Here is a 27,245-nt window from a genome sequence, read left to right as displayed (position 1 = left end):
TCATTTTTACACCATCATAACAGATATGATCAGCAACACACACAAATTCTCACTGATCATGTATTTGCTACACATACTGTATATATTGGAGCGTGATTGGAAATATCTGTTCAATATAACAATTTTTTGAAAACGCCCTTTCAATCTGAGGTCTTATCTTGCTATTCACGTATGCCAAGAAACCAGTTTAAATAGAGATTGCTGCTCACACCAAAAATACACAGTCAGTGTCTAACTAGGGCATAGCGCCATCAATGGATCAGACGTATGTTGATCTTGGCTCTGGGGTGTCCTTACTTGTTTACACACACAAGTCCATTCCAGCTTAACCCATGTTCACATCTGCATCGGATTTTTCATATTCCAGGCTCTTATAAAATTGGAAAAACAAAAATAACAGCAGTGTCAACGTCACAAACTGTAATGGCTCTAGACGGACCCTATTGACCTCAGTGGAGTCCGGCAGGTTATTGTCATTTTATTGGAAAAAGTATATCGTGGCTGCTTTATTTTCCTCTAACATTTTTGATGGAATCTGCAATGGAGGCTTAGAATGGGCGTGAACACATCCTATACAATCACAGACGTCAGTTTATGTATGGCGCCCACATGTGCCGACGTGTATACGAGTACGACTAATATGAGAAGTGGCTACGTGCACATTGGGCAGATGCAGATCCAGCACTGAATTTCAATGAGAAGAGAAATATTGAGTTCCCTTTTCAATTCTTAATCTCCATAGGATCAGTTTTTAACTTTGGCTAAAAGAAAAAAAAAACTGGTGTAGTCTATTTAAAGGGAACCTGTCATTGAAAAATCACACTGCAGGTAAATAGCACTCTGACACTGGGCAGTGCTGGCAACTGAGAGCCCCGGTACCGGGAGGAAATTAACTTTATTCCCCTTGGCAGACTCCGGCTTCCAATCATAGGTTGGCACCGATTTTACTCACCGCTCTGTGTATAGAGAACGGAGGCTGTAACCGCACCCCGGCACTAACTGACAGCTCAGCATTAGGGCCGGGTGTTGGTTAGTGCCGAGATGCAGTTCAGCCCCCGCTTTCTATACACAGAGCGATGAGTAAAATCAACCAATGGATTATATACGGCACTCATAAAGTCATTGAGGTAGGTGCTCAAGTAGGGTGTCCGGCCCAATATCAATATGTGTAAAAAACTTGGCACTCAGAAGGAGTCGTGTTGGAAGAAAAAGGTTCCAATTTATTTTGCATACAGCGGTATGTTTAATCCTGTGGGAAATTTATGCTACGGAGACTGAGCATCTGGAAAGACGCGCTGCATGTCCGGTTACGCAAGTCTGCCACCTGCGTCTCTGAACACACAGTGGAGATGGGATTTCTTGAAATCCCATCCACTATGCTGCAACATCTGGACGCTGCGAAGGTAGAGTTTCAAACCCGCTGTGTTTACTGACTGTGGTAACATGCCCTTACAGAGAAATGATTTTGTAGCCGTGACTCTATATATTTGCTCCCCAGTTGTACTGTTATTTGAATTGCACTGAAATATGACATCTCTCAATTATATGTACATTTATGTTAATCACTCTTTATGCTTTTCACCATTACTTTATTTTGCTGTATTTTCACTTGTCATTTTTTTTTTACATATTTCTTTTATATATCTCCATAGTTTCTGATGAAGATCTATACCTAGTTTGAAAACGTTTAAACATACCGCTAAATACAAAATAAATTGGAAGCTTTTTCTTCCAACACGACTCCTTCTGAGTGCCAAGTATTTTACTGATATTGAGTAAAATCAAGCAGGCGTCAACCCTACGACTGGAAGCCGAACAAGTAAAGTTAATTTCCTCCCGGCAGCGGGGGTCTAAGAGCGGGAGCCGCATGATGTCAGAACGTATCTGCAGGTTAGTAGACATGACAGGATCCCTTTAAATGGCTGTCAGGCTCAATGACCAGATCCACTTACGTGAGAACAAACAAGACCTCATCAGTCATTAGTTTATTAGAAACATTTACACGCAGTAAACCGCCTGTCTGTACACGCTTATCACCGTCCAGAGGAATCTTCCTTTCCAGGACTGCGAAACAACTATAGGAGGTATTGTTTATCCTGGCAGTGAAAGAGTGAAACAGCCTTCTGCTCTTCCTGGCACAACCACTGATAACAATGGCGCTTAGATTGGCATGATCTGGGCACCAGGAGGGCACCCCCTGCATTGCAGCACCACCAGCCTTCCTTCTCTCAGGTGTATGCTGTATGTCACTTCCCTTTTTTGACATTATTCATGATGTCCCCCTCCCAAGACGTTCCTTTCCACCATACCCAGTGAATTGCCTATGGATGGCCTTGTGGTACACGTTCCTTGTGCTTGTAATAGTACCTGTGAATGTCCCGCACCCACTGAGTGCCCGTCCCCACTGTCACTTAATCATCTTCTCGCGCAGTATTTCCAATATGACTTGCCTCTCCTCTCTTTCTAGCTCGAACCGTCTCTCCCTCTCCTTGCGCTCAGCCTCCTGCCTCTCCCTCTCCAGCGCAGCCCGCTCCCTCTGCAGCTGCAGCTCCTCCCGTCGGAGCGCCAGCTCCTCTTCCCGCAGCCTCTGCTCCGCTTCTGCCCTCCTCTCCAGGTGCTGCAGGATGCGGGCATACGCGCTGCAGCATCCCTCACACTCCTGCTTCCTCACCAGTCTCTCGCCCACGTTGTTATCTTCTGGTTTGGACTCCAGAACTGGAAGACAAGTATGTGTTTGGTTAATATAAATGGAAGATCAGGTACGGCTGAATATTCACAATGATGGTCTATTCTTAAGGCCTCGTACACATTAGACTGACATCCGAAAATGCTGATATCGACAGCTGAGCCGACAGGACCACCAACATATGTATGGGGGCCACCAACATATGACGTCGAGGGAGATAAGGATCCAGCATGTCTGATTTCGGACCGCCAAACATTTAGATCTCCCTGAGATAAGCTGCCGCCAGAGCTGTCTCATAAAGCCAAGCAACCGCTCCTATGCATGGACGCCATAGCTCCCAGCACCTCATTGACCACTGAAAGCAGATCCACCGACCTCCATGGTACATATTCTAGTGACCACACCTGGTATTGCAGCTTTTTCTGCTCAATCCCATTCACATGAATAGGACTGACCTGTAATACCAGGAGCAGCCACTACAAGATGTAAGGCGCTGTGCCTGGGTTGAACCCCCATTGATCTAATTCGGTAGGTCATCAATGTAGTCATTTTCATTTAGCAAGCAAATTAATATAAAAAATAGTAACTTGTCCATCTCCTTGCAAGTGTGAATCCATGTGCATTTCTAGAGACATTCTAATCTAAATAATTCATGTATAAGTGATCACTGTTGGAACTATATGGTCCCGCGTGAGCAGTCCTGCTGCATTCGAGTCTGTGGCACTGACCAAGATAGCCAAACCGTGCGCTGTATCACAGTGCCACAAGTCTGAACATGGAGGCTCATGTATGGCCAGCAGCTCCAACTTGCCACCATCTAGCGCGAACAAGCAAGTCCCCTGTTTTGTAGATCAATGGGGGAGAGGGTTCCAGTGGTGGGAACCAGAGATCTAATAGTTACCTATCCAGTGGATAAGCGATAACTGGTGTATACTGGAATACTCCTTTAAGGGCAGCATATTACAACGCCAGGTCCACTAGAACAGCGGTTCTTCAATTTAAGGAAAATTATTGAATTATTGATACTCAGCATTGTAGAAAAAAAAGATTATAAATTGGCATAAATTTCACAAAGGCAGAGAAGAAATACAGAAAACGCAACATCAAGCCCTACAGTGAAAAGGCATACGACATGCAACACATGGCACGCACAGTGAGTTACGCCCATGTACATGGAAGCTGTTAATTAAATTAATAGGTTACTAAACCTAGAGAAGGGAGCGCATATGTAGGGAGGAACAGCGACACATTCAGTAAGGGACGGGCTGGGATTGCTGGAAGTTTGTAGTGTTCTCTTGTAGAAAAGGTCATAAAAGTGTAATAGTTTATTACATGTCTATGTGCCATTATTGTCCTGGCTTTTCAATAGCACCGATTCATTGTACCATATCATGTACTGAAGAACAGGAAAACAACTATTTATGTAGGGTGAAATGATGGCTAAAATACAATACCGCTATTGCTTTTTTGGGGGGTTTGGTTATACGTTGATCATTGTGCGGTACAAATGAGCTGGCACCTTGATTCTCCTATTCAGATTGATTATGGAGATACCAAATGTATGCACTTTTTTATTATTACTATTTTTTGTAATTTCTAGCTTTAAAAGGTTAAAAAAAATTGCATAAATAAGTCAATTGTTTTGCCTCCAATTTTTTACGACCCATAACTTTTTTTTTTTTCATTTTCCCTGTGAAAGTTGCTGTCTGATGGCTTGTTTTTAGTAGGCTAAGTTTTTATTTGTACTAATCTGGAGTATATATGTCTTTTTATTTCATTTTTTTGGGAGGCAAGGTGACTGAAAAAAACAGAATTCTGGCATGTTTAGTTGTTTTTTTTTTTTAATCTTACCTGCGTTTACTGTATGGGTTAAATAAATGTGAATGTTCGGACTTTTTATTTCCATATTATTTAGCTCCCTATAGGGAACCTGAACCTCAGTCGACCACTTCTACAATAGACTGCAATTAGGGCTGGTTGATATGGCCAAAAAACTAAATCTTGATTTTTTTTTTTTCAAACTCAGATGATTTTCCATTTTAATCTTGAATGTTATTTTATTTTTGCTAAACTTCAGATCACCTTAGCTCCATGATCCCACATCACTTCTTGTGTACTCGGCTACATAATGGCGTCATAAGGTGGTCACAAAAGAGCACAATAGATCTTTTTAACCCACGCCTTTGTATGTATACTTTTATAGTATGAGTCTCATAGGAACCATTTTAGGGTATATGCAATTATTTGACTTTTAGAAGAACATAAGGCCCCCTTCACACGTCAGTGTCTCCGGTACGTGTGGTGACAGTTTCCACACATACGGGAGACCCTGACACAGGTAGACCCATTCAGATGTATGGATCTGCACAAGTCAGTGTGTTTCCACGGACCTTGTGTCCGTGTGCAAAACATGTTGACATGTCCGTTTTTTGCCAGTAGGACAGGCCACAATATGTCCGGCACATGTGCACTCGGATGTCATCAGTGTGACAAGTACAGGCACCTAGGAGAACCAGTACAATTAGCGGTATTGCCAGGAGCCGGGTGCAGCTCTCATCATTGACGCCTGGCATCCCTGCGATCAGCGAGACCAGGCAACGTTGATGAGACTTGTAGTCAGCATCAGCCGTTTGTGTATTGCGTGTATTAAATAAATCACTAAATGAAAAAACGGCGTGGGGGCCCCCCTTCATCTTTCCAACTAACCAGCTGAGGAAAAGCCGACAGCTGGTTTCAATACTCTGGGAAATGCTAATAGCCATAGCGGTACCAGAGTATAAATAACAGCTCACTCACTGATGTGACCACTCACCACACCATCTGGATGTGGCAGAGTTGGGGATCATCGTGGGACATGAGCATTATGGATTATCGGCGGAAAGGTGAAGATTACTTTGAGTTTTTGGTTAATAAATGGATAAAAGAGGGTCGGGGAGTGTTTATTTCAATTAAAGGACCTTACTCTGTGTGTGTCTTTATTAAATTTAACTATGGGGTTAGTAATGAAGGTGTTTAATAGACACATCTCCAATGCTAACCCTTGGGCTTGATGTCAGCGGACATAAAACAGCTGACACCAACCCCACAACTATTACCCTACTTGCCACCACAGCGGGCTAGTGGAAAGAGCGGTGGCCTGCTCCAGAAATGGCACATCTAATGGATGTGCTATTTCTGGGGCGGCTAAGGGCTGATGGTCTTAGTCTGGGAGGGGACCAAGATTCATGGCTCTGTCCCTGCCCTTTAATATCAGCCCACAAATGTCTGTTTAGCCTTTGTTGGTAAGTAAAAATAGGGGATACCCCATGTGACTTTTGGGGGGGAATACTCTCTATAATAACCAGTAAAGACTAAGCAAACAACTGCTAATATGCTGGCAACCTCCTTGGCTATTGGCCACTTCCCAGAATATTAACATCAGCCCCCAGCTGTTGTATTTTTATTTTATTTTTTTAATTTAATGCGCACGATACACAGATGGTGCCTTACTCTGATTCCTGCCAGCTGTATATGGCATATAGTTACATTATATGGTTGTGATGGGGTTAAAGATCCATTCAGAGTCCAGGAATCCTGCTGTTGGCATTTCATGTGGACAATGACTCAGCCATCGCTTTGTTCTGTGCCATCATGTACCTGCTTACAGACCCATAAAACGATAACGCAGGATTTCCTGCTTGTGTAATTGTACTAATATACCTAACTGAATATACTGGATTTTTCAGGGTACAAGATGCACCTGACCGCACCCCAGATATAGATGAGAAGAAAGGGGAAAAATGTATCATACTAATTAAAACTGGTGGCGTGTGAGGGATTGACTGATGTCAGCGGCATTCACACCTTCAGCCATCACTATACCAGCCTTTACCAGGACTCTGACCCCTAAGACCACGTGCACACTGTGAGTATGTGGTCAGTATTTTACCTCAGTATCTGTAAGCCAGAACCAGGAGTGGGTGATAAATCCAGAAATGGTGACGGGTTTCTATTCTACTTTTCCTCTGATTGTCCCACTCCTGGTTTACAGATACTGAGGTAAAAAACTCACCAAATACTGAACGTGTGAATGAGGCCTAATATTTCATACACAAATCCTCACAATATGGGCGCATTTATTAACCTATGTACTAGATGTGTGTAATATGTGAGGGATCAGAGCTGAGGAGCAGCTCTCATGTATAGACTGAAAAAACACGACCTGGTAGTGAAACAGTTAGGCCTCATTCACACATCACTATTTTACATCAGTGCTTGTAGGCCAAAACCAGGAGTGGAACTTACAGAGTATAATTAACAGATGTTCTGTGTTTTGGGGACACATCTAGTTCTGGCATACTGATGAAATACTGATCAAAAATACTGATGTGTGAATGAGGCCACAACTAAAAAAAATATCACCATGTAGTTATCAGTTTTGGGTTCATTCAGACGCCAGTTTATCACGTACGAGTGCCATCTGTGGGTTTCATGGATAGAACTCACATTTATTCTAGTCCATGGGGATGCCAGACAGGGAGACAAACCAAAGTCAAAGGTCAAACTTGCCAATGCAAGTCTATGGGCCCATAAAAAAAGAAAGGACAGCACTTAGATATCATCCATGTACCATCTGTTTTCACGGACTGTTTGAAAGGAGGATCTTGAGAAACCTACCGTATATCAATTTTTGTTGTTTTTTTTTTTTTTTTGCATGCACGGATGAAACTGATAAAAACTGATAAAAATCTAATCAACAACACTGAGGAAAAATGGTCTTTTTTGAGTAAAAAAAAATAAATATATATATGACAGACGTGTAAATGAGGCCTTGTTTCTCTTTGAGGAGCCATGGCGTGCTGTGCCAAAGGGCAGTCATCTCCTTGGTTAAATGTCTGCATCGCCAGGAGGTTTGGGATGGCGGATAATGCAGGCTGCGGTCCTGACTGGCTGCTAGGCTGAAGATAGTACAGTTGCGGGCCAGACAAGACCGTGTTTGAGGCCTCCATGAAAGCGACGGTACCCAATGGTTCCCATGATCCCTGATCAGAGGGAGCTCATCTCAGTGCTGAGCTGCAGGCCACGACACACAAATGATAGTGGGCATGACAGAAACTGGCGGCATGGGCAAGATAGCGAGACATGGCACAAAATGCACTGATGCTCCAAGGAGGTTCACAAGATCACACACTTCCCCTGAGTCAGCAGCACCTAATTCAATGACTGGGCTCTGCCCCATCTTTAACTGCAAACTAGAAGATACAAGGACTAATTAACAAGGATTATAGTCTAAAAAAGGACGGTATACATCCAGCTGTTAATAAAATGGGTAAATCTGACCCATCTCCAACTTGAAAAACACATGCAGGCCCCTTTGAAACCTTTTGGCAGGTGCACTATAACACTGTGCTCTGGCAGAGTTCTGTGGAATCACTGCTCTTACAGTAAAGAATCCCAAACTTTTCTGGTAGATAAACCTCTGTTCTTCTTGACACAGCCACAGTCCAGGGTATAAATAGGAATCGAAACCTTTGATATTAAACATAAATATTAGGTTACCCCTTCAGACCCTTTTTAAAAAAATAAATAAAATTGAATTTCGATAACCTTTCTGGGTACTATAGTACACCCATTGTATGTATTACTTTAGTCGCCTGCCTTTAAGCCTGCTCAATCAAACCAGGGGAAGAGTCTTGAGGAGATCATTTGCATATTCCCAGTGCTTTCTGGGATAAGTGAAGAGTCTCCGCGAGCTCAACGATCACTGGGTTTTGGCCGTTGCAGCTGAAAAGAGGAAATCGGAAAACCAGGGGAAGAGTCTTGAGGAGATCATTTGCATATTCCCAGTGCCTTCTGGGATAAGTGAAGAGTGATTTGGCTCATCTTTCATCGTTTTTAAGAAATCTCAAGATGGAAGAGGCCAGGAGCCATTTGGTGAGCTGCATTTCTTGCTACATGTTCACAGACTTACCAGTGGAAAAGCCAAACTTCACATGCCACAAATGCAAGCTTGTGTCCCTGTTGGAGGAAAAGTTGCAAAATCTCGAAGAGAGGTTAGCTACGTTGAAGATCATTAAGGAAGGTGAAGAGTTCTTGGACAGAGCAGAATTATCTCTTCATGTTACAGAAAGAGAAGAAATTCGAAGTGCACCTGAAGAAACAGAGGAATGGAGACATGTGACCCAGAGAAGCAGGAGGATCAGGAGGCAGTCAGCACCCATACTGCTCAGAAACCAGTACCAGGCTCTCACGCAGGAAAATGATGAAGAAATACATCAGGATAAGACTTTGCCAACAAACAGCAACCTTGTACGCCTTCAGAGTCCTCCTGGATGGAGAAAGAAAAATGTTGTGAAGAAGAAACGGAGAGTGGTGGTCATGGGGGATTCCCTGTTGAGAGGAACAGAGGCCGCTATCTGCAGACCGGATATAACTTCAAGAGAAATGTGCTGTCTTCCAGGTGCAAAAATTAAAGATGTGTCTGACAGGATATCAGGACTCTTCAGACCTACAGATGACTACCCATTCCTGCTACTACATGTGGGGACAAATGACACCGCAAGAAACGACCTGGAAACCATCTGCAGAGACTTTGAAGACTTAGGCAAGAAAGTGAAAGAACTGGGAGCGCAGGTGGTCTTCTCTTCCATCATCCCAGTGGATGGCCATGGAACAAGGAGGTGGAATAAGATTCTGCAGGTGAACAACTGGCTACGTCGATGGTGCCGTCAGCAACGATTTGGATTTCTGGATCACGGAGTGAACTACTTATACAATGGACTACTTGCTAGAGATGGGGTGCACCTTACGAAGACTGGAAAGCATGTATTTGGAAGTCGCCTTGCTACACTTGTAAGGAGAGCTTTAAACTAGAACAACATGGGAAGGGAAGCAAAAGACCAGAAAAAGCCATACACCTGACAAATGCTATTGAGAACTCTGCTATTAGAAGTGGAAAGGAAGAACAAAGACGAAAGAATCTAATTAATAAAAATATTGGAGAAAGAGAAACCAATCACAAACTAAAGTGTTTCTATACTAATGCACAAAGCATGGGCAACAAACAAGGAGAATTGGAACTACTAACACAGGAAAAGAAATATGATGTCATTGGAATCACTGAAACTTGGTGGGACAATACACATGATTGGAATACAAGACTAGAAGGATACAACTTATTTGCAAGAAACAGACTTGATAAACGAGGAGGAGGTGTCGCATTGTATGTTAGAAACACGTATATCTGCACAGAGATTGAAGCTTCAGAGACTGGGAGTTCTGTGGAATCTGTTTGGGTAAGAATACAAGGACAGAACAATGGAAAGGACACCATTGTAGGCATTTACTACAGGCCGCCTGTGCAAGCTGAAGATATGGATGAACTCTTTATGCATCAAATGGCCAAGTTCTCCAAAAAATATGACATAGTTGTCATGGGAGATTTCAACTATCCAGACATTTGTTGGGAATCTCTCTCAGGCAAAACTAACAGGTCAAGGAAGTTCTTATCCTCTCTTGCTGACAACTTTATCTTCCAAAAGGTAAGGGAGAAAACAAGGGGAACTGCTACCTTGGATCTAATCCTTATAAACAGGGAGGAAATGGTTGAGGAGGTAAAAGTGGCTGGGACCCTAGGAGGTAGCGACCATGCTATTTTAGAATTTTGGATAACTAGAGGCGGAAGACCTGTGAAGACTCAGACGTCAAGGTTAGATTTCAGAAAGGCAGATTTTAAGGGATTCAGAAAGAGAATTGGAGGGATCCAATGGCTGGATATCCTTAAAGACAAAAATGTCCAGGAAGGATGGGAAATCTTGAAAAATGAAATTCTCAAAGCACAGTTGTTAACAATTCCGAAAAGAGGGAAGAATAGGAAGCATTTAAGGAAACCAGGATGGATGAACACAGAACTTAAGCACATGCTAAAAAGGAAGAAAAAAATGTTTATAAAATGGAAAGAGGGAGGCATATCTAAAGAAGAATATAATGCTGTCTGCAGAACCTGCAGGGCACAAATCAGATTATCTAAAGCTGAAAATGAATTGAGGCTTGGAAGAGATGTCAAAAGCAATAATAAAGGATTTTGGGGATATGTCAAAAGTAAAAGAAAAGTCAAAGATACTATAGGATTTTTACAGGATGAAAATGATGAAATGGTAAGACAGGATGTTGAGAAGGCTGAACTTTTAAATTCCTATTTTGCATCTGTTTTCTCTCAGAAAGGAAATGTAACATCAACTGTTCTTCACTGTCCTATTAAGGGAATAGAAGAATCCAGGATATCTATAAACAGAAAGATAGTGAGGAAACACTTAGCTAACCTAAATGAATTCAAGTCTCCAGGTCCAGATGAATTACACCCCAGAGTACTGAAGGAGATAGCAGAAGAAATTTTTGAACCCCTCTCCATAATCTTTGAAAATTCTTGGAGAACAGGAGAAGTGCCAGAAGACTGGAGAAGAGCAAATGTTGTTCCTATCTTCAAAAAGGGGAAGAAGGTGGACCCAGGCAACTATAGGCCGGTGAGTCTGACTTCTATACCAGGAAAGATCTTTGAACAAATTATTAAACAACATGTATGTCAATACCTGGATAAGAATGAAGTGATTAAACAGAGTCAGCATGGGTTTGTAACTAATAAGTCATGTCAGACTAACTTAATTTCCTTCAATGACGGTATCACTGATTGGGTGGATCAAGGAAATGCTGTAGATATAGTATATCTTGACTTCAGCAAAGCATTTGACAAAGTCTCTCATACAATCCTTATTGAAAAAATGACTAAGTATGGAATGGACAAGGCAACTGTTAGGTGGATTCATAACTGGCTTAGTGATCGGACCCAAAGAGTGGTCGTAAATGGCTGCACATCCAGTTGGAAGAATGTCTCAAGTGGGGTACCACAGGGCTCTGTCCTGGGCCCTGTATTGTTCAACATCTTTATCAACGATTTAGATGAAGGAATTGAGGGTAAACTGATTAAATTTGCTGATGACACAAAGCTAGGAGGGATAGCTAATACTAGAGAAGAGAGAGAGAGGATTCAAAAAGATTTAAATAAACTGGAGAAGTGGGCAGCAACTAACAGAATGGTTTTTAACAGGGAGAAATGCAAAGTACTACATCTGGGCAATAAAAATGAAAAAAACATATATAGAATGGGAGGAATAGGGCTAAGTGACAGCACATGTGAAAAAGACTTGGGTATACTAATAGATCACAGACTGAATATGAGTCAACAGTGTGATGCAGCAGCAAAAAAGGCAAATGCAATTCTAGGATGTATTAACAGAAGCATACAGTCTAGATCACGTGAAGTCATTATTTCCCTCTACTCCTCTTTGGTCAGACCTCATCTGGAATATTGTGTCCAGTTTTGGGCACCACATTTTAAAAAAGACATCAACAAACTGGAGCAAGTTCAGAAAAGAGCGACCAGAATGGTGACCGGTCTGCAAACCCTGTCTTATGAGGAAAGGTTGCAGGATTTGGGAATGTTTAGTTTGCAAAAGAGAAGACTGAGAGGAGACTTAATAGCTGTCTACAAATATCTAAAGGGCTGTCACATTGTAGAAGGATCAACTTTATTCTCATTTGCACAAGGAAAGACTAGAAGCAATGGGATGAAACTGAATGGGAGGAGACACAGATTAGATATTAGAAAAAACTTTTTGACAGTTAGAGTGATCAATGAGTGGAACAGGCTGCCACGAGAAGTGGTGAGTTCTCCTTCAATGGAAGTCTTCAAACAGAGGCTGGACAGACATCTGACTGGGATGATTTAGCGAATCCTGCTTTGAGCAGGGGGTTGGACCAGATGGCCCAGGAGGTCCCTTCCAACTCTACGATTCTATGATTCTATGATTCTAAGTGCCAGCATAACCTGTCAGGCAGGTGACTGGCGGCAGTGGTCACGTGGATGATCACCACGTTATCTCACGGCTTGATTGGCATTGGTGCGGTTGGGTATTTAACAGATAACAAATGGTTAATTTTATGTTTTATAGTGTACCCTGGGGGGATTTTATGCCTGCCTGAAATTTTAGCACAAATTTTGAAACATTTTAAAGGAACGTGCGGCTTTTAGCACTAAACAAAAAAAAAACAAAATAAAAATATTAAAGGCAAAAATAAAGAACTTAGTTTTTTTCTATTTTGCACACAAATCATAACCATAAATTTTGATGAATTTGGCACAAAAAAGCATCAATGAATACCACAAGACAAAAAAAAAAAAGACTTTGAGTGATGAATCGGGTCCAAAAAGCAATGCACGGCCTGTGTTAGGCTCGGGTTAAAGGTGCAGGAGACATCTGTCATGCAAGTATTATTACTATTGCTCTATATATGAGGGCTGGCATAAGTACAGACCGGGTGGGATAGAGGCCTCCTCCTGGGCTCTGCGCAGGGTCTCCTCAGTGACGGTGACACACATGGTTTCTCTGATCGGGTCCCTGTATCGTGGATCGGAGCCGACTTCCCGTTTCTCAGACTCAAGTTCGAGAATTTTCTGCAGCAAGTCCTCCTTCTCCATATACATGGCCTCTGTGCCACCCCTGCGTAGAGGGTACCAGATCAGGCAGAGTAGATCTTGGCCGTCCTATACAATGCAATGGTTATGTGGAGCGGGCAGCGGGATGCAGACAGAGAGCGCAGGATGGAGACAAGGGCACAAACATGGGCCGAACCACAGTATTGCCACCAGAAGCTGATGGGGACGTATGACCCAACACTAAGGCGATATAGGACCTACTACTAAACTCACTGCCCGGTGCCTCGCTCCCTATGTACACCTTGTTAGCGTGGGGATCCACACTGATCATGGGGCACTTTTATCCTGTTAGAACAAAGCAGTAATGTCCATGCCCGACCGCCGCTCCATTCATTCTCTACTCTTGGATTTATTCCAGCAGCCTCATGGAGAATAAATGGAGTGGAGATGGAAATTGCACACTGACGCTCCTTTTTGTAAATGGGATAAAAGCTCCCTATTCTGCCAGCAGTAGGACCCCACTGATCAGAAAGTTATCACCTATCCTGGGAGGAGGTGATGACGCGTCTCACTGGACAGCCCCTTTAAGTTAGGTTTTTTTTTTTTAGAAAAATCCAAAATTTATTTTTTAAGAAAATCCATAGCTGACCCCTGAAAAATGGTGGTTTGAACTTCTGTGGACCTGTATGCAGAGTAGCCCCGTTTAGTGGTATTAATCCAGAAACTACTATCTGATCGCTGAGGTTTCTTGATCACGAGCGTGGGGGTCCTGTATCCCCTGGTTAAAGGGGTTGTCTGGCCTTAAAGGGAATCTGTCCCCCATTTTTAGTGATATCATGTAAAGATATCATTCAATTGTATGTCACATAAGGATTCTATTAGGACTTTTGATTCCCCCTGACCCCGCACCTTTGATGCGTATGTAAATTGCCGTGGTCGGTACGATGGGCGGGGCTTATTCACCTTCTCCCCCCCTCCTCAGCTTGCTGAACATAACTTCATCTGTGAACATCACAGATGCCTTAGTTTTCCGCGTTTGCGCACTGAAAAGGCCTCTGGCGCTTGCGCAGTATAGCTTCCTCAGCACTGCGCAGGGCTTTACAATGCATCCGGTGGCCAGGAAGTGTGTCCTGCATGTGAAGACTTCCGGGGCATAGATCGTGCTGAAAAATACCGGCGCATGCGCAGTAGCGATTATATGCTTCGCCCAAAGTTGGGAAAAGCATACTGCGCAAGCGCCAGAGGTCTTTTCAATGCGCAAGTGCGGAAACACTACGTGAACGGCAGGAAGAAGAACGAAGAAATGCGTAGAGCAAGACAGGGAGGGGGGGAGGCGAATAAGCCCCGCCCATCAAACCGAACCACGGCAATTTACATACATCTCAACCACAGATAAAAAAGGTGTTTACGCAACAAAGGTGCAGAGTCAGGGGGGAATCAAAAGTAATAACAGAATCCTTATGGGACGCGCAATTGAATGATATCTTTACATGATATCACTAAAAATGGGTGACAGATTCCCTTTAAGCTAGAAGTATGCAGTCACTCACATCATGCACGCTGTGTGGATTCTCTGGTGCCGGGAACAGCTGTCATCTGACCTCAATTATGCGCTACGCCGCTACAATGCAAGTGTCTAATCAGACTGTGGATACTTCGGGTCACATGACCGCCGTGTCCAAACACATCACCTATGTCTGGACTCTTGAGAACATCCTATTAAAGGGAGCACACTGTCAGAGCATCCAGCCCATCAGAGCACATGGTCATGGCGCAAACTCCCGCCCTGGCAAGCCTGGCATATCATGTCATTAAATGTGAAAGTACTGAATGCCAGGTGCAATGCATCTGTATGTGGCAGTGCAGGGTACCGAGGAGCATTATGGGGGTCCTCCCACAGCGCTGAGCTAATCTATTCCTATGTTCTGTATGTCATTATTGGGCACTACTTAATGTCTTGCTGTGTTTCTTTCTCTCTATTACGGCCGCCATTAATTTCAGCAACCCATAACCAAATTAATAGATAGTGACACCCAATAACTTTCAGGTGCCGAATAGGGGCATCTCTATACAGAGCTCTAACACTGACTAATCAGCACACAAGATCTTCTGCTGGGAGCAATAATATAGAGGTCTAGGGGCAATGTGTATGTGAGTGATGGGTGCACCAGCAGTGATGCAGTCACAGGTAGTGATGGGAGTACCAGCAGTGAAGGAGTTACAGGTAGTGATGGGAGTACCAGCAGTGATGGAGTTACAGGTAGTGATGGTAGTACCAGCAGTGATGGAGTTACAGGTAGTGATGGGAGTACCAGCAGTGATGGAGTTATAGGTAATGATGGGAGTACCAGCAGTGATGTAGTTACAGGTAGTGATGCAGTTACAGGTAGTGATAGAGTTACAGGTAATGATGGGAGTACCAGCAGTGATGGAGTTACAGGCAGTGATGGGAGTACCAGAGGTGATGGAGTTACAGGTAGTGATGGGAATACCAGCAGAGATGGAGTTACAGCCAGTGATGGGAGTACCAGCAGTGATGGAGATACAGGCAGTGATGGGAGTACCAGAGGTGATGGAGTTACAGGTAGTGATGGGAATACCAGCAGTGATGGAGTTACAGGCAGTGATGGGAGTACCAGCAGTGATGGAGTTATAGGTAATGATGGGAGTACCAGCAGTGATGTAGTTACAGGTAGTGATGCAGTTACAGGTAGTGATAGAGTTACAGGTAGTGATGGGAGTACCAGCAGTGATGGAGTTACAGGCAGTGATGGGAGTACCAGAGGTGATGGAGTTACAGGTAGTGATGGGAATACCAGCAGTGATGGAGTTACAGGCAGTGATGGGCGTACCAGCAGTGATGCAGTTACAGGTAGTGATGGGAGTACCAGCAATGATGGAGTTACAGGTAGTGATGGGAGTACCAGCAGTGATGCAGTTACAGGTAGTGATAGAGTTACAGGTAGTGATGCAGTTACAGGTAGTGATAGAGTTACAGGTAGTGATGGGAGTACCAGCAGTGATGGAGTTACAGGCAGTGATGGGAGTACCAGAGGTGATGGAGTTACAGGTAGTGATGGGAATACCAGCAGTGATGGAGTTACAGGCAGTGATGGGCGTACCAGCAGTGATGCAGTTACAGGTAGTGATGGGAGTACCAGCAATGATGGAGTTACAGGTAGTGATGGGAGTACCAACAGAGATGGAGTTATAGGTAATGATGGGAGTACCAGCAGTGATGGAGTTACAGGCAGTGATGGGTGTACCAGCAGTGATGCAGTTACAGGTAGTGATAGAGTTACAGGTAGTGATGCAGTTACAGGTAGTGATAGAGTTACAGGTAGTGATGCAGTTACAGGTAGTGATAGAGTTACAGGTAGTGATGGGAGTACCAGCAGTGATGGAGTTTAGGGTAGTGATGGGAGTACCAACAGAGATGGAGTTACGGGTAGTGATAGGAGTACCAGCAGTGATGGAGTTAAAGGTAGTTATGGGAGAATCAGCAGTGACGGGGGTAATGATGTGAGTACCAGCAGTGATGGAGGTACGGGTAGTAATGGGAGTACCAGCAGTGATGGAGTTACAGGTAGTGATGCCAGTACCAGCAGTGATGGAGTTACAGGTAGTGATGCCAGTACCAGCAGTGATGCAGTCACAGGTAGTGATGGGAGTACCAGCAGTGATGGAGTTACAGGTACTGATGGGAGTATCAGCAGTGATGGAGTTTAGGGTAGTGATGGGAGTACCAACAGAGATGGAGTTACGGGTAGTGATAGGAGTACCAGCAGTGATGGAGTTAAAGGTAGTTATGGGAGAATCAGCAGTGACGGGGGTAATGATGTGAGTACCAGCAGTGATGGAGGTATGGGTAGTAATGGGAGTACCAGCAGTGATGGAGTTACAGGTAGTGATGCCAGTACCAGCAGTGATGCAGTCACAGGTAGTGATGGGAGTACCAGCAGTGATGGAGTTACAGGTACTGATGGGAGTACCAGCAGTGATGGAGTTAAAGGTACTGATGGGAGTACTAGCGATGGAGTTACAGGTAGTGATGGAGTTACAAATAGTGATAGGAGTACCAGCAGTGATGGACTTATGGGTAGTGATGGAAGTACCAGCAGAGATGGAGTTACAGATAGTGATGGGAGTACCAGCAGAGATGGAGTTACAGGCAGTGATGGGAGTACCAGAAGTGATGGAGTTACAGGCAGTGATGGGAGTACCAGCAGTGATGGAGTTACAGGCAGTGATGGGAGTACCAGCAGTGATGGAGCTACAGGTAGTGATGGGAATACCAGCAGTGATGGAGTTACAGGCAGTGATGGGAGTACCAGCAGTGATGGAGTTACAGGCAGTGATGGGAGTACCAGCAGTGATGGAGCTACAGGCAGTGATGGGAATACCAGCAGTGATGGAGCTACAGGTAGTGATGGGAATACCAGCAGTGATGGAGTTACAGGCAGTGATGGAGCTACAGGTAGTGATGGGAATACCAGCAGTGATGGCGTTACAGGCAGTGATGGAGATACAGGTAGTGATGGGAATACCAGCAGTGATGGAGTTACAGGCAGTGATGGGAGTACCAGCAGTGATGGAGTTACAGGCAGTGATGGGCGTACCAGCAGTGATGCAGTTACAGGTAGTGATGGGAGTACCAGCAGTGATGGAGTTACAGGTAGTGATGGGAGTACCAGCAGTGATGGAGTTACAGGCAGTGATGGGAGTACCAGCAGTGATGGACTTATGGGTAGCGATGGGAGTACCAGCAGTGATGGAGTTACAGATAGTGATGGGAGTACCAGCAGTGATGGAGTTACAGGCAGTGATGGGAGTACCAGCAGTGATGCAGTTACAGGCAGTGATGGGAGTACCAGCAGTGATGGAGGTAGTGATGGGAGTACCAGCAGTGATGCAGTTACAGACAGTGATGGGAGTATCAGCAGTGATGCAGTTACAGGCAGTGATGGGAGTACCAGCAGTGATGGAGTTACAGGCAGTGATGGGAGTACCAGCAGTGATGGAGGTAGTGATGGGAGTAGGGGCAGTGATGGAGGTAGTGATGGGAGTACCAGCAGTGATGGAGGTAGTGATGGGAGTACCAGCAGTGATGGAGGTAGTGATGGGAGTACCGGCAGTGATGGAGGTAGTGATGGGAGTACGGGCAGTGATGGAGGTAGTGATGGGAGTACCGGCAGTGATGGAGGTAGTGATGGGAGTACCCGCAGTGATGGAGGTAGTGATGGGAGTAGGGGCAGTGATGGAGGTAGTAATGGGAGTACCGGCAGTGATGGAGGTAGTGATGGGAGTACGGGCAGTGATGGAGGTAGTGATGGGAGTAGGGGCAGTGATGGAGGTAGTGATGGGAGTACGGGCAGTGATGGAGGTAGTGATGGGAGTACCGGCAGTGATGGAGGCAGTGATGGGAGTAACGGCAGTGATGGAGGTAGTGATGGGAGTACCGGCAGTGATGGAGGTAGTGATGGGAGTAGGGGCAGTGATGGAGGTAGTGATGGGAGTACGGGCAGTGATGGAGGTAGTGATGGGAGTACGGGCAGTGATGGAGGTAGTGATGGGAGTAGGGGCAGTGATGGAGGTAGTGATGGGAGTACGGGCAGTGATGGAGGTAGTGATGGGAGTACCGGCAGTGATGGAGGTAGTGATGGGAGTACCGGCAGTGATGGAGGTAGTGATGGGAGTACCGGCAGTGATGGAGGTAGTGATGGGAGTAGGGGCAGTGATGGAGGTAGTGATGGGAGTACGGGCAGTGATGGAGGTAGTGATGGGAGTACCGGCAGTGATGGTGGATAGTGATGGGAGTATGGGCAGTGATGGAGGTAGTGATGGGAGTATGGGCAGTGATGGAGGTAGTGATGGGAGTACGGGCAGTGATGGAGGTAGTGATGGGAGTACGGGCAGTGATGGAGGTAGTGATGGGAGTAGGGGAAGTGATGGGAGTACCGGCAGTGATGGAGGTAGTGATGGGTGTACCAGCAGTGATGGAGGTAGTGATGGGAGTAGGGGCAGTGATGGAGGTAGTGATGGGAGTAGGGGCAGTGATGGAGGTAGTGATGGGAGTAGGGGCAGTGATGGAGGTAGTGATGGGAGTACGGGCAGTGATGGAGGTAGTGATGGGAGTACCGGCAGTGATGGTGGATAGTGATGGGAGTACAGGCAGTGATGGAGGTAGTGATGGGAGTACCAGCAGTGATGGAGGTAGTGATGGAGGTAGTGATGGGAGTACGGGCAGTGATGGAGGTAGTGATGGGAGTACCGGCAGTGATGGTGGATAGTGATGGGAGTACCGGCAGTGATGGAGGTAGTGATGGGAGTACGGGCAGTGATGGAGGTAGTGATGGGAGTACGGGCAGTGATGGAGGTAGTGATGGGAGTAGGGGCAGTGATGGAGGTAGTGATGGGAGTACCGGCAGTGATGGAGGTAGTGATGGGAGTACCGGCAGTGATGGAGGTAGTGATGGGAGTACCGGCAGTGATGGAGGTAGTGATGGGAGTACCGGCAGTGATGGAGGTAGTGATGGGAGTACCGGCAGTGATGGAGGTAATGATGGGAGTAGGGGCAGTGATGGAGGTAGTGATGGGAGTACGGGCAGTGATGGAGGTAGTGATGGGAGTACGGGCAGTGATGGAGGTAGTGATGGGAGTAGGGGCAGTGATGGAGGTAGTGATGGGAGTACCGGCAGTGATGGAGGTAGTGATGGGAGTACCGGCAGTGATGGAGGTAGTGATGGGAGTACCAGCAGTGACGGAGGTAGTGATGGGAGTACCAGCAGTGACGGAGGTAGTGATGGGAGTACCAGCAGTGATGGAGCTACAGGTAGTGATGGGAATACCAGCAGTGATGGAGTTACAGGCAGTGATGGGAGTACCAGCAGTGATGGAGCTACAGGTAGTGATGGGAATACCAGCAGTGATGGAGTTACAGGCAGTGATGGAGTTACAGGTAGTGATGGGAATACCAGCAGTGAAGGAGTTACAGGCAGTGATGGGAGTACCAGCAGTGATGGAGTTACAGGCAGTGATGGGCGTACCAGCAGTGATGCAGTTACAGGTAGTGATGGGAGTACCAGCAGTGATGGAGTTACAGGTAGTGATGGGAGTACCAGCAGTGATGGAGGTAGTGATGGGAGTACCAGCAGTGACGGAGGTAGTGATGGGAGTACCGGCAGTGATGGAGGTAGTGATGGGAGTAGGGGCAGTGATGGAGGTAGTGATGGGAGTAGGGGCAGTGATGGAGGTAGTGATGGGAGTAGGGGCAGTGATGGAGGTAGTGATGGGAGTAGGGGCAGTGATGGAGGTAGTGATGGGAGTACGGGCAGTGATGGAGGTAGTGATGGGAGTAGGGGCAGTGATGGAGGTAGTGATGGGAGTACGGGCAGTGATGGAGGTAGTGATGGGAGTACCGGCAGTGATGGTGGATAGTGATGGGAGTACGGGCAGTGATGGAGGTAGTGATGGGAGTACGGGCAGTGATGGAGGTAGTGATGGGAGTACGGGCAGTGATGGAGGTAGTGATGGGAGTACCGACAGTGATGGAGGTAGTGATGGGAGTACCGGCAGTGATGGAGGTAATGATGGGAGTAGGGGCAGTGATGGAGGTAGTGATGGGAGTACGGGCAGTGATGGAGGTAGTGATGGGAGTACGGGCAGTGATGGAGGTAGTGATGGGAGTACGGGCAGTGATGGAGGTAGTGATGGGAGTAGGGGCAGTGATGGAGGTAGTGATGGGAGTACCGGCAGTGATGGAGGTAGTGATGGGAGTACCGGCAGTGATGGAGGTAGTGATGGGAGTACCAGCAGTGACGGAGGTAGTGATGGGAGTACCAGCAGTGACGGAGGTAGTGATGGGAGTACCAGCAGTGATGGAGCTACAGGTAGTGATGGGAATACCAGCAGTGATGGAGTTACAGGCAGTGATGGGAGTACCAGCAGTGATGGAGCTACAGGTAGTGATGGGAATACCAGCAGTGATGGAGTTACAGGCAGTGATGGAGTTACAGGTAGTGATGGGAATACCAGCAGTGAAGGAGTTACAGGCAGTGATGGGAGTACCAGCAGTGATGGAGTTACAGGCAGTGATGGGCGTACCAGCAGTGATGCAGTTACAGGTAGTGATGGGAGTACCAGCAGTGATGGAGTTACAGGTAGTGATGGGAGTACCAGCAGTGATGGAGGTAGTGATGGGAGTACCAGCAGTGACGGAGGTAGTGATGGGAGTACCGGCAGTGATGGAGGTAGTGATGGGAGTAGGGGCAGTGATGGAGGTAGTGATGGGAGTAGGGGCAGTGATGGAGGTAGTGATGGGAGTAGGGGCAGTGATGGAGGTAGTGATGGGAGTAGGGGCAGTGATGGAGGTAGTGATGGGAGTACGGGCAGTGATGGAGGTAGTGATGGGAGTACGGGCAGTGATGGAGGTAGTGATGGGAGTAGGGGCAGTGATGGAGGTAGTGATGGGAGTACGGGCAGTGATGGAGGTAGTGATGGGAGTACCGGCAGTGATGGTGGATAGTGATGGGAGTACGGGCAGTGATGGAGGTAGTGATGGGAGTACGGGCAGTGATGGAGGTAGTGATGGGAGTACGGGCAGTGATGGAGGTAGTGATGGGAGTACCGGCAGTGATGGAGGTAGTGATGGGAGTACCGGCAGTGATGGAGGTAATGATGGGAGTAGGGGCAGTGATGGAGGTAGTGATGGGAGTACGGGCAGTGATGGAGGTAGTGATGGGAGTACGGGCAGTGATGGAGGTAGTGATGGGAGTAGGGGCAGTGATGGAGGTAGTGATGGGAGTACCGGCAGTGATGGAGGTAGTGATGGGAGTACCGGCAGTGATGGAGGTAGTGATGGGAGTACCAGCAGTGACGGAGGTAGTGATGGGAGTACCAGCAGTGACGGAGGTAGTGATGGGAGTACCAGCAGTGATGGAGCTACAGGTAGTGATGGGAATACCAGCAGTGATGGAGTTACAGGCAGTGATGGGAGTACCAGCAGTGATGGAGCTACAGGTAGTGATGGGAATACCAGCAGTGATGGAGTTACAGGCAGTGATGGAGTTACAGGTAGTGATGGGAATACCAGCAGTGAAGGAGTTACAGGCAGTGATGGGAGTACCAGCAGTGATGGAGTTACAGGCAGTGATGGGCGTACCAGCAGTGATGCAGTTACAGGTAGTGATGGGAGTACCAGCAGTGATGGAGTTACAGGTAGTGATGGGAGTACCAGCAGTGATGGAGGTAGTGATGGGAGTACCAGCAGTGACGGAGGTAGTGATGGGAGTACCGGCAGTGATGGAGGTAGTGATGGGAGTAGGGGCAGTGATGGAGGTAGTGATGGGAGTAGGGGTAGTGATGGAGGTAGTGATGGGAGTAGGGGCAGTGATGGAGGTAGTGATGGGAGTAGGGGCAGTGATGGAGGTAGTGATGGGAGTACGGGCAGTGATGGAGGTAGTGATGGGAGTAGGGGCAGTGATGGAGGTAGTGATGGGAGTAGGGGCAGTGATGGAGGTAGTGATGGGAGTACCGGCAGTGATGGAGGTAGTGATGGGAGTACCGGCAGTGATGGTGGATAGTGATGGGAGTACGGGCAGTGATGGAGGTAGTGATGGGAGTACGGGCAGTGATGGAGGTAGTGATGGGAGTACGGGCAGTGATGGAGGTAGTGATGGGAGTACGGGCAGTGATGCAGGTAGTGATGGGAGTACCAGCAGTGATGGAGGTAGTGATGGGAGTACCAGCAGTGATGGAGGTAGTGATGGGAGTACCGGCAGTGATGCAGGTAGTGATGGGAGTACCAGCAGTGATGGAGGTAGTGATGGGAGTACCAGCAGTGATGGAGGTAGTGATGGGAGTACGGGCAGTGATGCAGGTAGTGATGGGAGTACGGGCAGTGATGCAGGTAGTGATGGGAGTACGGGCAGTGATGGAGGTAGTGATGGGAGTACCGGCAGTGATGGAGGTAGTGATGGGAGTACCGGCAGTGATGGAGGTAGTGATGGGAGTACCGGCAGTGATGGAGGTAGTGATGGGAGTACCGGCAGTGATGGAGGTAGTGATGGGAGTACCGGCAGTGATGGAGGTAGTGATGGGAGTACGGGCAGTGATGCAGGTAGTGATGGGAGTACGGGCAGTGATGCAGGTAGTGATGGGAGTACGGGCAGTGATGGAGGTAGTGATGGGAGTACCGGCAGTGATGGAGGTAGTGATGGGAGTACCAGCAGTGATGGAGGTAGTGATGGGAGTACCAGTAGTGATGGAGGTAGTGATGGGAGTACGGGCAGTGATGCAGGTAGTGATGGGAGTACGGGCAGTGATGGAGGTAGTGATGGGAGTACCAGCAGTGATGGAGGTAGTGATGGGAGTACCGGCAGTGATGGAGGTAGTGATGGGAGTACCGGCAGTGATGCAGGTAGTGATGGGAGTACCGGCAGTGATGGAGGTAGTGATGGGAGTACCGGCAGTGATGGAGGTAGTGATGGGAGTACGGGCAGTGATGCAGGTAGTGATGGGAGTACGGGCAGTGATGCAGGTAGTGATGGGAGTACGGGCAGTGATGGAGGTAGTGATGGGAGTACCGGCAGTGATGGAGGTAGTGATGGGAGTACCGGCAGTGATGGAGGTAGTGATGGGAGTACCGGCAGTGATGCAGGTAGTGATGGGAGTACCAGCAGTGATGGAGGTAGTGATGGGAGTACCAGCAGTGATGGAGGTAGTGATGGGAGTACGGGCAGTGATGCAGGTAGTGATGGGAGTACGGGCAGTGATGCAGGTAGTGATGGGAGTACCAGCAGTGATGGAGGTAGTGATGGGAGTACCAGCAGTGATGGAGGTAGTGATGGGAGTACGGACAGTGATGCAGGTAGTGATGGGAGTACGGGCAGTGATGCAGGTAGTGATGGGAGTACGGGCAGTGATGGAGGTAGTGATGGGAGTACGGGCAGTGATGGAGGTAGTGATGGGAGTACCAGCAGTGATGGAGGTAGTGATGGGAGTACCAGCAGTGATGGAGGTAGTGATGGGAGTACCGGCAGTGATGCAGGTAGTGATGGGAGTACCAGCAGTGATGGAGGTAGTGATGGGAGTACCAGCAGTGATGGAGGTAGTGATGGGAGTACGGGCAGTGATGCAGGTAGTGATGGGAGTACGGGCAGTGATGCAGGTAGTGATGGGAGTACGGGCAGTGATGGAGGTAGTGATGGGAGTACCAGCAGTGATGGAGGTAGTGATGGGAGTGATGGAGGTAGTGATGGGAGTACCAGCAGTGATGGAGGTAGTGATGGGAGTACCGGCAGTGATGGAGGTAGTGATGGGAGTACCGGCAGTGATGGAGGTAGTGATGGGAGTACCGGCAGTGATGGAGGTAGTGATGGGAGTACGGGCAGTGATGCAGGTAGTGATGGGAGTACGGGCAGTGATGGAGGTAGTGATGGGAGTACCAGCAGTGATGGAGGTAGTGATGGGAGTACCAGCAGTGATGGAGGTAGTGATGGGAGTACCGGCAGTGATGCAGGTAGTGATGGGAGTACGGGCAGTGATGGAGGTAGTGATGGGAGTACGGGCAGTGATGGAGGTAGTGATGGGAGTACGGGCAGTGATGGAGGTAGTGATGGGAGTACCGGCAGTGATGGAGGTAGTGATGGGAGTACGGGCAGTGATGCAGGTAGTGATGGGAGTACGGGCAGTGATGGAGGTAGTGATGGGAGTACCAGCAGTGATGGAGGTAGTGATGGGAGTACCAGCAGTGATGGAGGTAGTGATGGGAGTACGGGCAGTGATGCAGGTAGTGATGGGAGTACGGGCAGTGATGGAGGTAGTGATGGGAGTACGGGCAGTGATGGAGGTAGTGATGGGAGTACGGGCAGTGATGGAGGTAGTGATGGGAGTACCGGCAGTGATGGAGGTAGTGATGGGAGTACGGGCAGTGATGCAGGTAGTGATGGGAGTACGGGCAGTGATGGAGGTAGTGATGGGAGTACCAGCAGTGATGGAGGTAGTGATGGGAGTACCAGCAGTGATGGAGGTAGTGATGGGAGTACCGGCAGTGATGGAGGTAGTGATGGGAGTACCAGCAGTGATGGAGGTAGTGATGGGAGTACCGGCAGTGATGGAGGTAGTGATGGGAGTACGGGCAGTGATGCAGGTAGTGATGGGAGTACCGGCAGTGATGGAGGTAGTGATGGGAGTACGGGCAGTGATGCAGGTAGTGATGGGAGTACGGGCAGTGATGGAGGTAGTGATGGGAGTACCGGCAGTGATGGAGGTAGTGATGGGAGTAGGGGCAGTGATGGAGGTAGTGATGGGAGTAGGGGCAGTGATGGAGGTAGTGATGGGAGTAGGGGCAGTGATGGAGGTAGTGATGGGAGTACGGGCAGTGATGGAGGTAGTGATGGGAGTACGGGCAGTGATGGAGGTAGTGATGGGAGTACGGGCAGTGATGCAGGTAGTGATGGGAGTACGGGCAGTGATGCAGGTAGTGATGGGAGTACGGGCAGTGATGCAGGTAGTGATGGGAGTACCGGCAGTGATGGAGGTAGTGATGGGAGTACCGGCAGTGATGGAGGTAGTGATGGGAGTACCGGCAGTGATGGAGGTAGTGATGGGAGTACCGGCAGTGATGGAGGTAGTGATGGGAGTACCAGCAGTGATGCAGGTAGTGATGGGAGTACGGGCAGTGATGCAGGTAGTGATGGGAGTACGGGCAGTGATGCAGGTAGTGATGGGAGTACCGGCAGTGATGGAGGTAGTGATGGGAGTACCGGCAGTGATGGAGGTAGTGATGGGAGTACCGGCAGTGATGGAGGTAGTGATGGGAGTACCGGCAGTGATGGAGGTAGTGATGGGAGTACGGGCAGTGATGGAGGTAGTGATGGGAGTACCAGCAGTGATGCAGGTAGTGATGGGAGTACCGGCAGTGATGGAGGTAGTGATGGGAGTACGGGCAGTGATGGAGGTAGTGATGGGAGTACCGGCAGTGATGGAGGTAGTGATGGGAGTACGGGCAGTGATGGAGGTAGTGATGGGAGTACCGGCAGTGATGGAGGTAGTGATGGGAGTACCGGCAGTGATGGAGGTAGTGATGGGAGTACCGGCAGTGATGGAGGTAGTGATGGGAGTACCGGCAGTGATGGAGGTAGTGATGGGAGTACGGGCAGTGATGGAGGTAGTGATGGGAGTACCGGCAGTGATGGAGGTAGTGATGGGAGTACGGGCAGTGATGGAGGTAGTGATGGGAGTACGGGCAGTGATGGAGGTAGTGATGGGAGTACGGGCAGTGACACAGGGGCAGAGCGCTCACCTGCGCAGCATGGCGTAGTTCTGCCTCTTGTAGTAGTCCAGCAGCAGCGCCGTCCTCTCTCTGCACCTCCTGCCGTCCACCTCGAAGCCCTCACTGTGCAGGGCACTGCTCATCCTCTCGGCCACCGCCGCCCACACCTGGCCGAACTCCCGCACCCAGAACGGGTTGTGGTGGATGACCTCCCGCAGCAGGAGGATGTCATGGTGCGCTGCGAACCGGATGTGCCGCTTCCGCGTGGAGCCGGGAGGAGAATAAGCCCCGAAATCCGCCCGCACTACGGACAGAACACCCCGTTATTATACTGACGGTCACGTGATCAGAGCTGTCGCTAGAGAACACAGGCACTGTGGGGATAGCGTCTGTCCCCCGGTAATGGCGCCTGTCCCCCGTAGTGCTCCGTCCCCTCTCACCTGCGCTGCTCTGCACTGGTCCCTGAGACTCCATCCTGTGACCTCGGCTCCCCCTCTGTGGCCGCACAGGAAGCGAATCGGTCTGACACTGGTAATACCCACCGCGAGCCACTAGGGGCGGCAGAGAGCTGGAGCAGAATCTTGGAAAGCGGAACGTGAAAACGCTGCCTGCCCCAGGTCACGGGGGTCGTGGTGGAGTGAGGGCTCATTCCTGGGATGGGGAATAGTCAGTATGGCCTTGTTACTCTTAACTCTGCCTTAGCTGAAGTCTTTTTTTCCAGAGCATGTAGATGTGGTTACAGGGACAGGACCGGATTCGGAAGGGGGGGGGCCTACAGGTGCGGAATGTGTTACCACTGTAAATTAGTGATGTGT

At 48.0% G+C, this 27,245-nt stretch overlaps 2 protein-coding genes across 2 annotated transcripts in view; one reads left to right on the top strand and one right to left on the bottom strand.

Annotated features, from left to right (window-relative positions):
* Positions 1-1,970: 1,970 nt before the first annotated feature.
* Positions 1,971-27,039, bottom strand: LOC141075970 (uncharacterized). The gene is made up of 4 exons (XM_073563178.1): positions 26,871-27,039; positions 26,461-26,734; positions 13,037-13,221; positions 1,971-2,715 (listed from the first exon to the last, which is right to left on the bottom strand). The coding sequence occupies exons 1-4, from the start codon at positions 26,902-26,904 to the stop codon at positions 2,408-2,410; spliced, it is 801 nt and encodes a 266-aa protein (XP_073419279.1). The 5' UTR covers positions 26,905-27,039; the 3' UTR covers positions 1,971-2,407.
* The window catches only part of SPHK1 (sphingosine kinase 1), a 70,381-nt gene continuing 70,154 nt past the window's right edge, over positions 27,019-27,245 (top strand). Inside the window, exon 1 of the mRNA XM_073563177.1 lies at positions 27,019-27,096. Coding sequence (XP_073419278.1) covers positions 27,087-27,096 — 10 coding nt within the window. The 5' untranslated portion in view covers positions 27,019-27,086. The remainder of the gene's footprint in view (positions 27,097-27,245) is intronic.

The sequence above is a fragment of the Dendrobates tinctorius genome, unplaced genomic scaffold (genome assembly GCF_039654945.1).
Source record: "Dendrobates tinctorius isolate UK_male_01 unplaced genomic scaffold, ASM3965494v1 ptg000383l, whole genome shotgun sequence".
In the NCBI taxonomy this organism is placed as follows: Eukaryota; Metazoa; Chordata; class Amphibia; order Anura; family Dendrobatidae; genus Dendrobates; species Dendrobates tinctorius.
Note: the sequence above shows the minus strand (reverse complement) of the source record. Positions and strands in the feature narration are given on the sequence as shown.

What these genes read in the sequence shown, in the direction of transcription:
- LOC141075970 (XM_073563178.1), bottom strand. Translation starts at nt 26,904, where the DNA reads ATGGAGTCTCAGGGACCAGTGCAGAGCAGCGCAG. An exon ending in ACCAGTGCAGAGCAGCGCAG is followed by an intron (nt 26,735 to 26,870) that starts GTGAGAGGGGAC and finishes TTCTGTCCGTAG; the next exon opens with TGCGGGCGGATTTCGGGGCT. An exon ending in GGAGGCCTCTATCCCACCCG is followed by an intron (nt 2,716 to 13,036) that starts GTCTGTACTTAT and finishes CTTGTCTTCCAG; the next exon opens with TTCTGGAGTCCAAACCAGAA.